Below are 15,127 nucleotides of genomic sequence, written 5' to 3'. Positions count from 1 at the left end.
ACTTGACTGACGTTAACTTCGCGAAACATCATCGTAGGATAATGCCTCTTTTCTTAAATTAGAGCTTCGAACCTTTACTTTAAGACACTGTAACCCTACAAAATTCAACTCATACAAGGTTTATTTTAAGGTGATGTAACTTTGCGAAAAAAATCTTGGCCACGTTTCTCCTTTTCTTTTTAATAAATTTCCGACAAAAAAATATTACAAAAACTGTGCATTTGATCAAACTTGACAATTTTCAATATGAAAAACATGGCCTTACATTTAGAGGGTCACAACGGTGAGGATGCATCGAACTTAAAATCCAGAAACAATATCTTAAAGTAGGTGTTTCAAGCTTTAATTTGAAAAATATGAACATTATCCTACGATATGCAGAGTTATCGTCAGACGAAATTGGTCAATTTTTATCCAAAATGTTTCTATGCTCTAATTTTTTTTAGCAATGTATATTAGCTCCCATTTCCTCGTTTATGTCGGTATACGCTCGTGAATCGTGTCAATCGAGTATATAAAGTGACATAATACGGATCGTTAGAAAAAAGAAGGTGAAAAGAAGCACCCACGACTCTGTCAGCTCGAATTCGTACGGGACTGGGAATGGGAACAATAAGCCATTCGCCCCTAACCGTTTCTTCCCCTTCGAGCACATGGCGTCCCTAGGAAGCTTTGAATGAGGTAGTTCAAGGGTTGCATGCAGGCTCCATTTTTCGAACGTGGTATTAAATCGAATATGATACTGGAAGTAATCATGATGAAATTGTTTAACTGGTTTAAAGAGATCGAAAAAATTAATACAACGGAAAGTGCCAAGCTTCAGATTGGAAACACAATAATGAAAAAATTGCCTTCCGACTTTTTCGTCGTAATTGTGGCCAACGAAGCTTGATTCTTAATAATTTATTATCGGAATAGGGATTTATTATCGGATCGGCATATGATCGGTATAAGCTCATGTCTAGTTTCGCGGTTAAACATTGATAACAGAGAAATAATAGATAGATTAATCTCTAAATTAAACTATCTTCAACGCAAGATTTCTTTGAATATGATTTAATATTCTTTTAATAAAAAATAAAAACTATCTCAACACCTATATCAGAGACCAGTTTCACACGTGACGAATCTTTCTTCGAATCCAGGAACTTGATTACTTGGAAGGTACGCGTTTCAAGGGAAATTGTTCTCGCGGCATCCAGAACCCGAAGCCAGCAAAGTGCGAATTGTTCGGGACTCGACAGGGGTTAATACGCGTCGTGTGTGTACGAGATTCGATAAAGAAACGAGGAAACGCTTTATTCATGGAGCATACGAAATTTCACGCAGTTTCCTTCGAGTAATAACAAAATATTCGGTTGCCTCGAACCGATAGTAAAATCTGATACAGATAGTTCACGTTAAACTGTTATAATATTAACCCTTTGCGCTCGGATGTCCTTCTCAGGAACATAACAAGATTGCTGATAATTATGGTACTCCCAAAATTAACAAATTTGATCTGGTAAAGTCTATATTAATGCAATCTTCTACCGTATTTAAACAGCCTAATTATTTCGAACGTTCTATCATTTTATATTTTCTTTGAAGTATTACCAACTAGGAAATTCTCCGAGTGCAAAGGCTTAAAAACGGCACAATAAAAGATCAAAACCGCGGTGACGTCGGTCGAGACGAGTTAAAAGCAGAATCATATTTAACAACGCGTACATCGGATGATGAACAGTTTACTTGTGAATATTTATTTCTTCTTTTATGGAATGAAGTCGAGAAAACTTTTTAATGAACCTAATACAAGGACTTTGCTACGTATATTCAAGATAGACTCTATAGAAGACCACTGGATGAAAAAGATGTTTGAGAACATCTCGTATTGTCTCTGTAAACACGACGAGGCCGATCGACAATATATACGAGACTGCAAGGATGTTTTATGAAAAAAGTTCCCTCAGCCAGTATCGATACTTAACAACTACTTAAATGTGTTTTGAATCGTACCTTGCCTGCAGATATTGAAACGATTAGTAATTTTAGGAGGGGTAACCTATTTGAAATACTATTTTATTCGAATCGTGAAGAATCTATTACTTAAAGTAGCGTTTCAAATATTTTCTCTATAAATATTACTCAGCACTACTGATGGTGGCAGAGATCAACTGCAGGTTATATCGAGATTAAGAATGGGACTGAAATAGAATGGTCATCGGACGATCGGCATAGGTTCTAGCGACGTAGGCTTCGGAGCGGTTGGCCGCATGTTACTGCTACACAAAGTCGCTTATAGCTTGCTAAACGGCTCTATTCTATGAATACACAGATTCTAGGGTATAGCATTAATTAGCGTTAATCACGCGCGAGTTAATCCTATTCCCAACGGAACGCTATAATTGTTCTCTCATCGGTGCAATCCGTAACCCCCTCTCCTCTCCCAGCGATACGTGATCGACGTCGATCGTTTGAAGTGACCACAGGAGAGGTCTTTCGCGATTCGTCCCCCTAAATCCCTGTCTCTCCGATACTCATTAGTAGTGATTTTTCGGTAACCGGAGGATCAGGCTGCTTCGATTAATTTACTGTGATTTCGCACTCTGCCCTCCTTTTAACTGTACCTCGCCCCTTCTCTATCTCCGCAACGCAGCTTATCCAATTATTTATTACGAGAACGAAATATTTGTGACCCTTGACTTCTGTTAGCGGATCCTCGTGGATCGATGAAAATGTTTCGAATGCCGATTAGTGGATCCGATCGATTGGAATAGATCATGGAGTTTATACCATATAAATATGTATAACGTTGGCTATAGACGTCGAGGATCGATTCATTTATTGGACTATTCCAGATTTCTTTCTCCCTGTGTTGATTGGTAAGATAACACTGGTCAACTTCCCGTAACATAACACTGCCACACGTAATAACCCTCTAGCCCCTAATTCTCCCCTCATGTAACGAGTAAACCTCGAAAAAGGAAATTCGTATTATCGATTACACGGCTAACTAAATTGGAATGAAAAGATAGTATTGATAAATCCTTAAAGACAGGCCAGCATGGCATTTTCGACAATTAAATAGTTGAAAGAGAAGAGGAAAAAATAATCCTTTAAATCGATTTATTACGAGATCAAATATTTATCAGTTTGAGAAGGCGCATCAAACGGTTTATTTATTTACTTTGAATTAGCCTAATCCCTTCAAATCGTTCCTAAAAGCTTGATAGTCAAATAAATTAGATAACGAGATGGTCAATTTTTCACTTACCCTCAAATCTACTTCGAGCAGTACTACCTGTCCCGTCATTTGGAGCCATGGCCCATTTGTCTGTGAATAAAACATGCAAATTGTTAAACGTACGTGAAATGTATTTATAAAGTGCGTATATTCAATAATGATTATTTACTGAGCAGAGACTGAATACTACAAGAATTTCCGTCTAGCAGAATGATATTGCGATATCATTATTATTAGGATTGATTGAGAACAGTTTAGCACCTGGAGAAAGAATTTATTGAATCCCAGTGCTCCTGCGATTTGGCGAAGGATCGCAAGACAAATTAACGAATCCCCTTCCTTTCAGTCATTGTACATTTTTATAATTGGTCCCAGGGAACTTATTAATTACGCGACGCATAGTTCATTCAGCTGTGAAAGAAGACGAGGCGCGTTCTTTGCGATGAATCGAGTGACAGCTGATTAATCAACAGGGAAATAAACTGTAGGTACTCGATGAACGAAGCATCGTGTTCGATGAGATAAAAATAAACCACTTGTAATACAGTTTTCAAGGAATATACAACTCAATTTTTATTTTGTTCTTTATTTGAAACAAATCTTTCTGCAAATAATCAATCAATAATCAGTATTCCTTTCAAAAGAATTTTTTCTCACACTAAGAAATGAATGTGTTAATTTCAAATTGATTTTCCAGAAACGATGAATAAATAAACGCTAAATTAAAAAATTTTCAATATGATTCTAATATGATCTATGAAAAAGTGGTCAGTAAACTTCGAATTTAATGTGGTTCACCGAATAGACATATTTAATAATATTCTAATTAAACACATGCTAAACAGACTGCGGATTTTTATACAAACAGCATATAAAACAGACGGATAATTTAGATATTTCTTTCTTTCTTTAATTATTTTATTGAATTAAAAATAACGCAATAGTATTTTTAAATTCTTTAAATGTTTTCGCTGTTTTGTGATGCATAAAATCCGCAGTCTATCTATAAATAATTAATTGAATACAATGGTTCGGCGTGCCTATCGTGTTCTAAGCAAGACAGAAAACGTTGTCATGCTGTGATTGCTGTCCTATTCACTATACTGCTGTGCAGAAACACGTTGTGTTTTGCAAATGCATAAAATCCGCAGGCTAGTAATTGTCGCACAACGAAACGACGCGTGCATTATTGTAACAGGCTGTTGAATTCTGGTTATATAACCGGATCCGACAACAGTACAACAATTTCACTACGTGATTATATAAACGTCATCGGGCGTGCGGCTGACAGATTATGTCTTGTCGACGACATCCCCCTATCGTGTCGCGTCGGCGGATCATAAAAACAGCCCTTTACGTCCTCCCGAACAAAAACGACTAATATCTGGAATTTGGAGCGTATCAAGATTCTCCCTAAAGGAGCAGACGGTCATCGGTGCACAATAACAACAACACTTCGAAAAATATCTAAAAAATAAATACAAGTCGAGAATTATAAAATTTTTGTTAGTGATAAAGTAAAGAATGAGATCAAAAATTAACCCGACAACAATTTTTTCGTCCTATTTGTTTTTATGGAATGTATCAATATGTTGCATGCGATCTGAAAGGAGATAATTTTATGTGAAAAGTAATGCTAAGACGTAACATGGAATTGTTTCGTAAGCCACAATTGTTTCCGATAAAAACAAGTTGGAAAATTTCACAGATAAGAAACCTTCGGTTGTTCATCGTATTTCAGAGTGTATTTGTAACACAAATTGAAAGGGGATCATTTTAGGTGAAAAGTGAAACTAAAACGTAATATGGAACTTTTTCGTACGCCATTTCGTTATCGAGAAAAACGAGTTTGAAGAATTCGTTCGGTACACGTGTCGTTGAATAACTATCGGCTAATATGCCTACTAACAAACTTAAGTACATCCCTCTTACGAATGACGTCTTTAAGGCGTCATTCATGTTTTATATTTATCCGTATTTAACACGTTGAACGCCACGTCACCCATACTGGATGACGGCTATGTTTCCGCAGTCTTCGTAATTAAAGCAGGATTTTGAAGATAATGTATAGTAATTTTATTTGTAACACAACTACGACGAGTACAGACAATACAGGATAACAATAAAGTATAAAGTAAACAAAAACAAACATTAAAAATATACTTATACTAATAATAAAATAAAATAATAAAATATAAAATATACTTATATTAAAAAATTATACTTATATTTAAATTTGTTTTTAAAATATTATAACATTTCATTAGTTACAATGGAATTTGTTAAAACATTGTAAACATAATTGGGGTGACTCTGAATACTCAGGACAATACGTTATGAACTTTTGTAAATTTTTGTTTGCTTCGTGGCGCCGGGAGAAACTCTGCCGTTTCGTGCTGGCCGTTCAATGTGTTAAAGCATCTCCACCAACACAAGCCTTGTACAAAAGTATAATGATACAAATAAGTGTGTTCAATCAACCCAATGTCACATATTTGCGCAAATATAACCATATAGTATCCAGTCAATCTTACCTATTATTTCTATACAACATATGTATACAAAAATAAAAATCATTGTTATTAAAGAACAAATTATAAATTATTTCTCTTTTTGCAAAGATGATTAACATTTACGATACACTTGAGACGTGTCAGTTCATGTAATGGTTTAATAATAAAAGAATTAGAGTTCATAGAGTTTCGTTTTTTTGAATTAATATTGTAAAAACATCTGCATAAATAAGCACCAAATCTGTACCAGCATCTGCACCAAATTATTAGTTACGTTAAGTGATCACAGCGGAATCATTTCAGCTGTTATATCTCGAAATCTTCGATGCAAAATAATTTAACTAACATTGCAACTGATTCAATATATTACCAACTAAAGAAACACTGCGTGACATAGAAGTGTTATAAGCACAAATAAGATAACGGAAACCGTACGTCGTTAAAGTAATTAGTGCTCGGACTTCGAATTAGTTCCTGTTTCCGTCGATTCCTTTATAGAAACGTAAATACGTTGATAAATATTTACGTGTGTTGTGCACGTTCGCCGAAGTTTTCGCACACTAATAAGATATTTTGACTTTCAGTTTGAATGGATATTCGAACGATCGAATTTCTGATGTTTACCATAGAATTATGCCCGCGAGAGCGCGTCCGAGTGTGTCAGGTGACAATAAAGGCTCGTTAGAATCTTCCTATATAATATTCAACAGCTGTGCATTCTCTATTATGCGGCACATTCACAAGGCAGCGGGACAACGAAGATTCGCCTTGTTCACTGCTGAAGAATATTCGACATCGCGGCGCGATGTGTGCGTGGGACGAACACGCACACGGTGTGTTCGATATTTTTTTGTATTGCAATTTAATAACAATAACGTAACACTGACGAGTATACGATCGGTGATAAAGACCGCGCAACATATTACGCGATCGGTCCAAAGATATTTCAAATTGCAGACTTATGTAAAAATCGTGCGCTCACTTTCCGTTTAACAGGCATTGCGGTTCAACGATTTCTCAAATCGTGTAACAAATTCAAATGTTTCCCGTTTGAAATAATTACATTATGTTTAACGAACAAATCAAAATTCGATAAAAATTTGCATATTCATGATTATAAATTAGCAACTGATTATAATAACATTTCATGATCTAAACTTTACGTCGTAATTGCGGCTGTACATTTGACAAATTCGTTAACTCATTTATTTAACTGTTTGATATCAATTTTGGTCGAATTTTGAATCTTTAGAAGATAAATAATTATTAGAGAGTCTAGCATGTGTCAGGTGATCATTAGAGCATTCCCAATAAGCAGTGAACGTCTCAAAGGCGCCCATTTTACGTCTGAACTTCGTACGCCCTAAAATAGACGTCTTTAAGACGTTTATTTGGAGCCGTCTTTAAGACGTCAGTTTCTAGACGTTTTTAAGATACTTGAAATATTTCTTCAAGGCGTTTCTTTATGTTTTCGTGGTTTTTTAAATAAATCAGTTGAGTGATTTTAAATACAACTTTAATATATATATATATATGGACGATGGAACCAGAAGACATGAATGACGATGTGATTGTTGTTTCTTTTTATACAAATTGGTGGTCGTCAAGAGCATACCGATCAGCAATTTATTTTCTATAAAGATAGTTTTTCTATAAGTTCATCCGTTATAATAGTGGCTGCCGGGAAAAGCGTCGCTAAAATGCCGATCATCGAGATCGGTATTGCTCAGGCGTGTAACGAGCCATATACTCTATGGTAGGGCCATGTGCCCTATGTGTCTTATGGACGTCCCGAATATCCTACACCAAACGTTCTTAAGACATCTTTAAGACGTCTTAAAGACGTCTTTGTGCTATCTGGGTTGTATCAGGTATACAAATTGATTTGATGTCTCTGTTATGAACCTCTGCTTAGACAATAATGAAATACGCTTCATTGATGCAGACATTCGTAATTGCTGTCAATGATTTATTCGATTCTACAAATAGTTCATAAAAAAATAAATCTGTTCATAAAAAGATATTAATAACTTTCGATCGATAATGCTGTTTACGAATTTTTAAACTTCTTCCACTGCTTTCAAATACGCACGTAAATAATGATAATTAATCTTTATTTATCATTTCATTTAGAGTATACGATAAAATTTCACTGAAATTCAACGAAATCTAGTTTGTGTTTATAGAAATAGGTGTGCATTGTGATCTTCCTGTTTGTATAAATCAGCTTTAAGCCTGTAACTTATACTTTATATTATTTACTTCACCGAATTCATACGATTGCCGTATCAAGATTGCAAAATGTCACAGTGGTATGTACATGATTTTAGAACACGTCTAATAAAGGACAATAAACCATAAGATAATTATAAAAGACACCTTTCGAAATTCTCGACGAGGTGAAGCATTCCTTCACGTAACAGAAACATAAAAACCACTTGCAATAAAGTGTTGCGCACTGCGCGTAATATAATGCAACGTAATCGACGTAACCGATAAACTTATTACCGTCGCGCGCGTCTTGTCATGCGAGTTTCTATGAGATAAAATACTATAATACGTTCAATCGCAATACACGATTCGGCTAACATAAAATCATCGTAACTTCTATGCGCGATCCACTGCAATAGGTTTACGGTTCATATTAACGCTCTTACATAACGGATACTCCTTACAAATTCAGCCACGATGCAGTTCACGGTGGTTTCTAGGAGTTCTAGATCTTCGATTGCCCCGAATCGATTATCAACGATTTACACAAATTTCACTCTCAGAAACGATTAGACTATTTTCATACATTTTTTCAAAGAAAATCGTGTATCTGATTTTTCCGAAATTTTGGAACTACTTATAAACATTCTTTGATAACGTTTCCGAATTTTTTCATCGAAAGATTGTATACACCGCGATTAATATTTGTTGTTAGAATCAGAAGTTGGAAGGATATTAGCAGTGAATGGAATATTTTTATTACCTATCAATATTTTTATTGATAGGTAAGACTAGATTCCATTTTCTGGTGAATATTGGCAGCAGTTGTTTCAGACAGATTATAATCACCGTTACTACATGAATATTGTTGAATATTTCCAAATAGAAATATTTAAAATGCCACGAATTTGATATTGGAAAACATAATTGAAATGAAACTTTTACACAGCGGAATAATTAAGTGTGTTTAGCTTATAAACAGTTAATAAATATGCGCACGTTGATTGAAACCGGAAAACATATACATAAAACATCCTTTTCATGTTACGGAAAATGTTATTAAAGTGCGTGTTAATCAAACAAGATATTTAAAAAAAGAGATAATGTAGAACCGGTTAAATGAGATAATAACATTACAGTTAACTGATTTGTGGATGTGTCCATAAAACCGACACTGTTTTCTCACCAATCCACTATTAAAGTGCTCGTAAACATTGGCATGCACCTTGTTCAAGGATACATTGCTACATAGTAAGAAAGAAGGAAAGGGTTGTTCAGATGTTTTTGTTCCATGGGAGATCTTTTTAACAGTATGCACAGTACGGCGGCACAATAATTACAATTTTCTACACAATATATGTACAGATCTAGTTTATCGAACTTCCTACGAACGTCTTTGACCTCTCACCACAACCCAATAAGCACTGGTCGTCTTAAAGACGTCCATTTTACGTCCATTTTGGGTCTGAATGTCATACACTCTAAAATGGACGTCTTTAAGACGTCTTATTCCAGACGTTAAAAGGATGTACAATTAGGGAAGTCTTTAAAACGTGTTAAAGACGTCCCAAATTAGACGTCCTTTTAATGTCTGAACAAGACGTCTTAAAGGTGTCTGTTTCGGACCGTCTTTAAGACGTCTATTTCAAGAGGTCTTGAAATATGTCTTCAAGGCGTTTCTTTAATGTTTTCAGTGTTTTTTAAATAAGTCAGTCAAGTGCTTTTAAATACAACTTTAATACGGATGATGGAACCAGAAGATAAAAATGACGATGTGAATTTTGTTTCTACGTTTTTTATACAAATTGGTGGTCGCCACGAGCACACCCATCAACAATTTATTTTCTATAAAGATAGATTTCCAGAAGATCACCCGTTGTAATAGTGGCCACTAAAAACGCCCTAAAGCATATTTTAAGTGTCTTAAAGACGGCTCGAAACAGACGTCTTTAAGATGTCTTGTTTCTGATGTTAAAAGGACGTTTTAAGATGTCCAGTGCTTATTGGGCACTAATTCCGATTGGTTGCTTTCAACAGTTCCTCATATCTTGATTCAATATACTCTTTCAAATCCCTATTTTCAAAGTTCCTTAGCAAGATTAATTCCCTCTGAGCCAACATATATTTGCACGTTTGCCTGATACAGCAATCTCAGGAAATTCTAATAAATGATTAATTACTTTGAAAAAAGCACGTATCTCTTTAAATAGATTGCGCAACAACGTCTCCATCATCGAGTTCGACGAATTTCAAATTTTGTATAGAAAAACCAACGATAAAGAATAAAATGTTTTAAAGAGTAAATGCCGATTTAGGGGGTGAAAATATTTCTTACTCGTTCACGCTTGCTCCACTATCACTACTATAAAAGAAATAATATAACGTTTATGTTAATTTTAATCAAAGATATATCCTTGTTAATGATATGAACAATAAAAAGTGATTTTAATTATAAATATGTATAAATATGTTAATAAATAAATTAGAAATATTTTAACAGACAAGGACATATGATAAAATAATCAGTTTTATAACTATCTCTGTTTATCTTGTTTACTTGTACAGTTTATAGTATATGCGTGTATAATCTTAATTAAAATACTTATTCCATACAACTATATATTTTAGTTTTATCGTTATGTTTTATGGTTATCGTTTCTAATCTATCGACACTTCTCTTTATGTGATATCGTATTTAATTGAAAAAGTAGTTAAAAGTGTCCGGGGTTATGTTCGCGATTTTATAGATAACAACCCTAATTGTGTACGAAATTTTCATTACGGGTCTAACTCGTCCTTATAAAGCAAGGAATTATTTGGACCATGCTTTTCGTGGACTCCGCACATTGTTTCCAATTCAACCAATGAGACTTTCTAAAGTGCATATCGCGTACAAGATTGGTTCGACTGTGTGAACGTGCAAGTTGTTGACTCGTTATCCTCGGTGAACCGTGTTAAACTGAGCAGCTGCATGTACAGTTTGGATACTGGTCCCAGCGATGTCGCGATACAAGAATCATCGGTAAGAACAACCGGCTCGTATTTACCAGCCGACAATGTCAAGGCGACCGGCTTACTTCCTTATCAACACCACATTACGTAATAAGCGGCGAAGTGCGGTGCAACGATACCGCGTTTCCGCTGCTTCCCCTCCGAATGTGTGTATATGTGTGCACGCGTATGCCTATGTGTGTCTACTTGACCTGTGACGTAAAAGTTGTAGAAACTCGCGCGACGCGCAAGGCCACTTCGAATATTTGCAGAGCTCGCTTCTCGACGACTCGCGACTTTGTCCACTACGATTGTATATCGATGTTCGGTCGAGCTGTTGCAACATTCTAGAAAGCGATATTAACTTTTAGGGAGTTGACATTGCTTCACTGAAACTCACCCTTATTTTTTTTTTATATATTTTTCGGAATAAGTAACATTGTAGGATTGCGAGCAACCCAAAATGAAATCTTAAAAATTAAAATATTATTCATTATATTTTCAAAATATTACTGTTTGCATTCTTATTTGGGGACCATAATACTTTGTTGGCCGGCAATTTGACAACGTCTAGACATAAGTACACGAGTTAACTCGTAACCGGTCATCAATATTAATTATTTTATGGTTACTTAGATCATTATGCATGCTTTACAATGATGAGAAAATATAATTGATATCTTGCCTAAGTAGTGCAGAAAAAGTTTTTGCCATTTCTAGCGATTTTCTACTCTACGCTACTCTAGTGCAGTCAGAACAAATTGCAAGACGGATGTTCAGCACAGGCGACTCATAGGCTCCCAAGCCATAGATATGGAAACGGAATTCTTACATTTTTTCATAGAAATTTATCTAGACATAACTTTTTCTGATGAATATAGAGCAAACACAAACTGACTCATAGCTTGTCATATTTGTCAATAGTAATTATTTATGAAGATATTATGGATTCAATATTTATTTAATTTAGAATTACTAAACCTATTAATTAAATTTGTATTCTACACGAAGTTCGTAGATATAACTTTACCAGTGGCTTACATAAAAGAGATGTAACATACTTTGGTATTATTGCGTTTCGGAACTTTCTCTCTAACATCGAGTAATCAACTCTTCTGTCTTGCATCACCTTTGCATTAAACGGCTCAGCTTATTTGAAAATATGCTTAAAAGTGTGTCTCATTTTTCACTTTAATGAATGCTCAATCCGATTTCCAAGTACGCAAAGTATGTACAAAGAGCGTTCAATGTTCCCCCTTTTTTGTATCAAGCTGATGACTTAGTTTCCTCTTATCGCAAAGCATTCGAAGTCGCTCTATTTAAAAATCACGATATTGTCTATACAAAGGAAAAGTTTTTTTTTTTAAATCGTTAAATTAGGAGATCGTTGAAACCTGGTGGTTACTATAAAAACCAGCAGGAACGACGTTGGACGAACATAACATCGGCTGTCGACACGACTCTAATCGATTCCCGGCTGGCAATATCCCGCCGCAAAAAGCCAATTAAAGAGTTTCGCTTCCGCCTGAAGAAAATTCCGAAATGATCGCGCAGGCATCGTTATTGGTGGCGTGACCCAGTCAAGATCGCCGAAGGCGACTCGAGCTAACTACATAGAAACCGACGCGACGGCGGCGAGCTCTCGCTCAGCACAGAAAAGGTCAAAGCGTGTTTCAAATGCAAATAACATTTCTCCGCCGTAAGGGCACCGTAGAATACTGGCCAGTGATTGCGGAGACGCGGGTCCGGTTGGTTACCGTAACATCGTTTTACGTTTAATAATTATTTGCATCGCGCGAGGGTATATCAAATCAAATTCCTAAAACATTGGACGGGTCACGTCGGCACGCATGTTACATTCACTGCCACGGCGCACACTTTCTCTCTGCCGTCGCGGATTGCATGGTCCACGGTCTGCCTACCGGGACTGTAAATCAAGCCTGAACTATTCGAAGTTCGGACCGACGCGAATAAGGACTTCCTACTTGGCTAGTCGATCTTTGAAATCTGCCAAACATCGAAGTAATGGGTTACATACACTTCTATGCACTTAAATAATCTGTTATTATATAATTTTTAGAAAAGAAAATTATACGGTCGTCTCAGAAGCCAATTAGTGTGTAATTCCATTAACCTTGAAATTGAGATAAACAAGGATTTTTGCAAGTTAGCTATACAAAAAATAACAATTCTACGAATAATGCAAAGTACAATTTTTGTTATAATTAAATAAAAAAAGAAATTAACAATTATTTTATTTAATCTCTTTGTTCTTTCAATCTCTGTTATCTATTGTGTTTCTGACTATTAACATACGGAAAAGTAACATTTGCAGTATATTTAGCAGCTTTTTTTTTAGAGAAAGATGTTCGTTTATAACGAAGGTATACAACAGAATTGTAAATCGATGTTGAAACTTGTTCTCACTATTGTCAAAAGAACATCAACGTCGTTAGATTCGCTCATGGTAGAAACTCTTCAGCATGCATAGAAAATTAAACATTGTTTAAATTACAGTTTATACGGTTAAAAATGGTGTACAATGCTACTCAAAGCGTGGAAATTCTACTTTGTTTTTGTTAAACGCATCATGAAATGAAGATCAGAAAGATCACTTTTGATAGTGTTACGTTCAATTGGATTTTATATTACCAGAAAAGATCTATATACAATATGAAGGAAAGTCTAAATTAAAAAAATTAATAAAAATAAAATTTTTATACCCGTCTTGTTTTAATCTAAGAACTTAAATGTAAATTCAGTTGATTGTATTTGGTGAAACTTTAGGAAATATTCTGAAATAAAGTTTCGTTTTTTTTGGACCTATCTTCACCCATATTGTAAGAATCATCGTCATTTATGTCGATTAGCTTGGAATAAGTACTTCTTGCGTAGATCTATCTCGGTTACGTCAATATAAACCTTTCATCGCAGCAGCAGATCTGTATCGTGATTTATTAAAATTCATATCAAGATTTAAATGATGGCTGTGCATAACCCGTCGTGTTCATTATGTACATTCTCTTAGCTCTTGCCATGACTCCTACAATCAGACACAGTATGTTATTATGGACTTGCGAGTTCAACAAAGAATAATACGTAATTGTCAAATAAATATGAAGAGAATCTGGCTCGGAGAAGAGTTGTCAATGTACGTTACAACTGGAGACGAGCGTAATTAGTCTTAACTAATCGATAACGAATACAAATAAGCTGCAATCACTTCTGATGTTAAACTTTATTTTCGTCTTCGTGTTGCAAGCGTATAAGATTCCGAAAGCATCTTCTTCATTTCTTTAGATGTTTTTCAAGAATTATCGGAACATTTTAAAAATTTCTGGGGCTGTTGTATGTAAATTCGAAGCAATTGTGCAGATGAATCAATATCTGTCATGTCTTCTTGAATCTTGTTGGAGAAAAGATCTTCTGCGATACTTTAACGACCGGTGTCACATAAGCGTGACTTCACAGAATTAATCTGCCGATGTCAAGAACGTGTGACCTGTAGATTCTGAAGTTGACGGCCACTATCGCATACATGCAATTTCCAGTAGCATCCCAATGATCGACACTTCGGTCTAAAACGACTTTCCACAACAACGAGCAACGAATCCGATAAAACCGAATTTCGGTGCATCGCGTCGCTCCAGAGGCAGATTACTTATTCAAGGTTTAACGAGGAAGCCGTTGGCCATGTGGCAGCCTAGCAAGTGTAATCGATGATTCACTTTTCTGCCCCCCCCCCTCTCTCTCTTCTCTATCCCCACCGCCCGATTTCTGCACAGCCGAAGTAATGTTACGTAATAAAAACACAAGCAAATCCAAGTTGGGCAAAGAAATAATTTTTCGCGAAAGTGTCAACACAAATTGTGTCGTCATCAAGGGAACGTATCGAAATGATTAATTTATCCGTGACAATAATGCACGTAATAGATAGACTATTTTGAATGGTGCGCACAATTTTGAAAATGGGATATTTTGTTATATGTTTGTTGTAAATGTAATAAATAGTATTTTTAGAATATTTGACCTGAAAAAACGGATGATTTCGACACGACTGTACAGTTGTCAATGACTTTGACCTATTTAAACATATATTTAAGGATCTTTCTTACACGTATATCTACGAAAATATCTCTTCTAGATACTTTTGTATCGTCATTATATTTCGTCAGATAGTTATCGA

General features: G+C 35.4%; 1 protein-coding gene across 4 annotated transcripts in view; it reads right to left on the bottom strand.

Annotated features, from left to right (window-relative positions):
• Positions 1-15,127, bottom strand: part of cyc (basic helix-loop-helix ARNT-like protein cyc) — a 75,413-nt gene that overhangs the window by 51,446 nt on the left and 8,840 nt on the right. For all 4 annotated transcript variants that reach the window (XM_033483057.2, XM_076523324.1, XM_033483056.2 and 1 more), the window contains exon 2: positions 3,257-3,316. In XM_033483057.2, the coding sequence (XP_033338948.1) occupies positions 3,257-3,295 (39 nt within the window). In that variant the 5' untranslated portion in view covers positions 3,296-3,316. The remainder of the gene's footprint in view (positions 1-3,256; positions 3,317-15,127) is intronic.

The sequence above is a fragment of the Megalopta genalis genome, chromosome 6 (genome assembly GCF_051020955.1).
Source record: "Megalopta genalis isolate 19385.01 chromosome 6, iyMegGena1_principal, whole genome shotgun sequence".
Classification (NCBI taxonomy): domain Eukaryota; kingdom Metazoa; phylum Arthropoda; class Insecta; order Hymenoptera; family Halictidae; genus Megalopta; species Megalopta genalis.
Note: the sequence above shows the minus strand (reverse complement) of the source record. Positions and strands in the feature narration are given on the sequence as shown.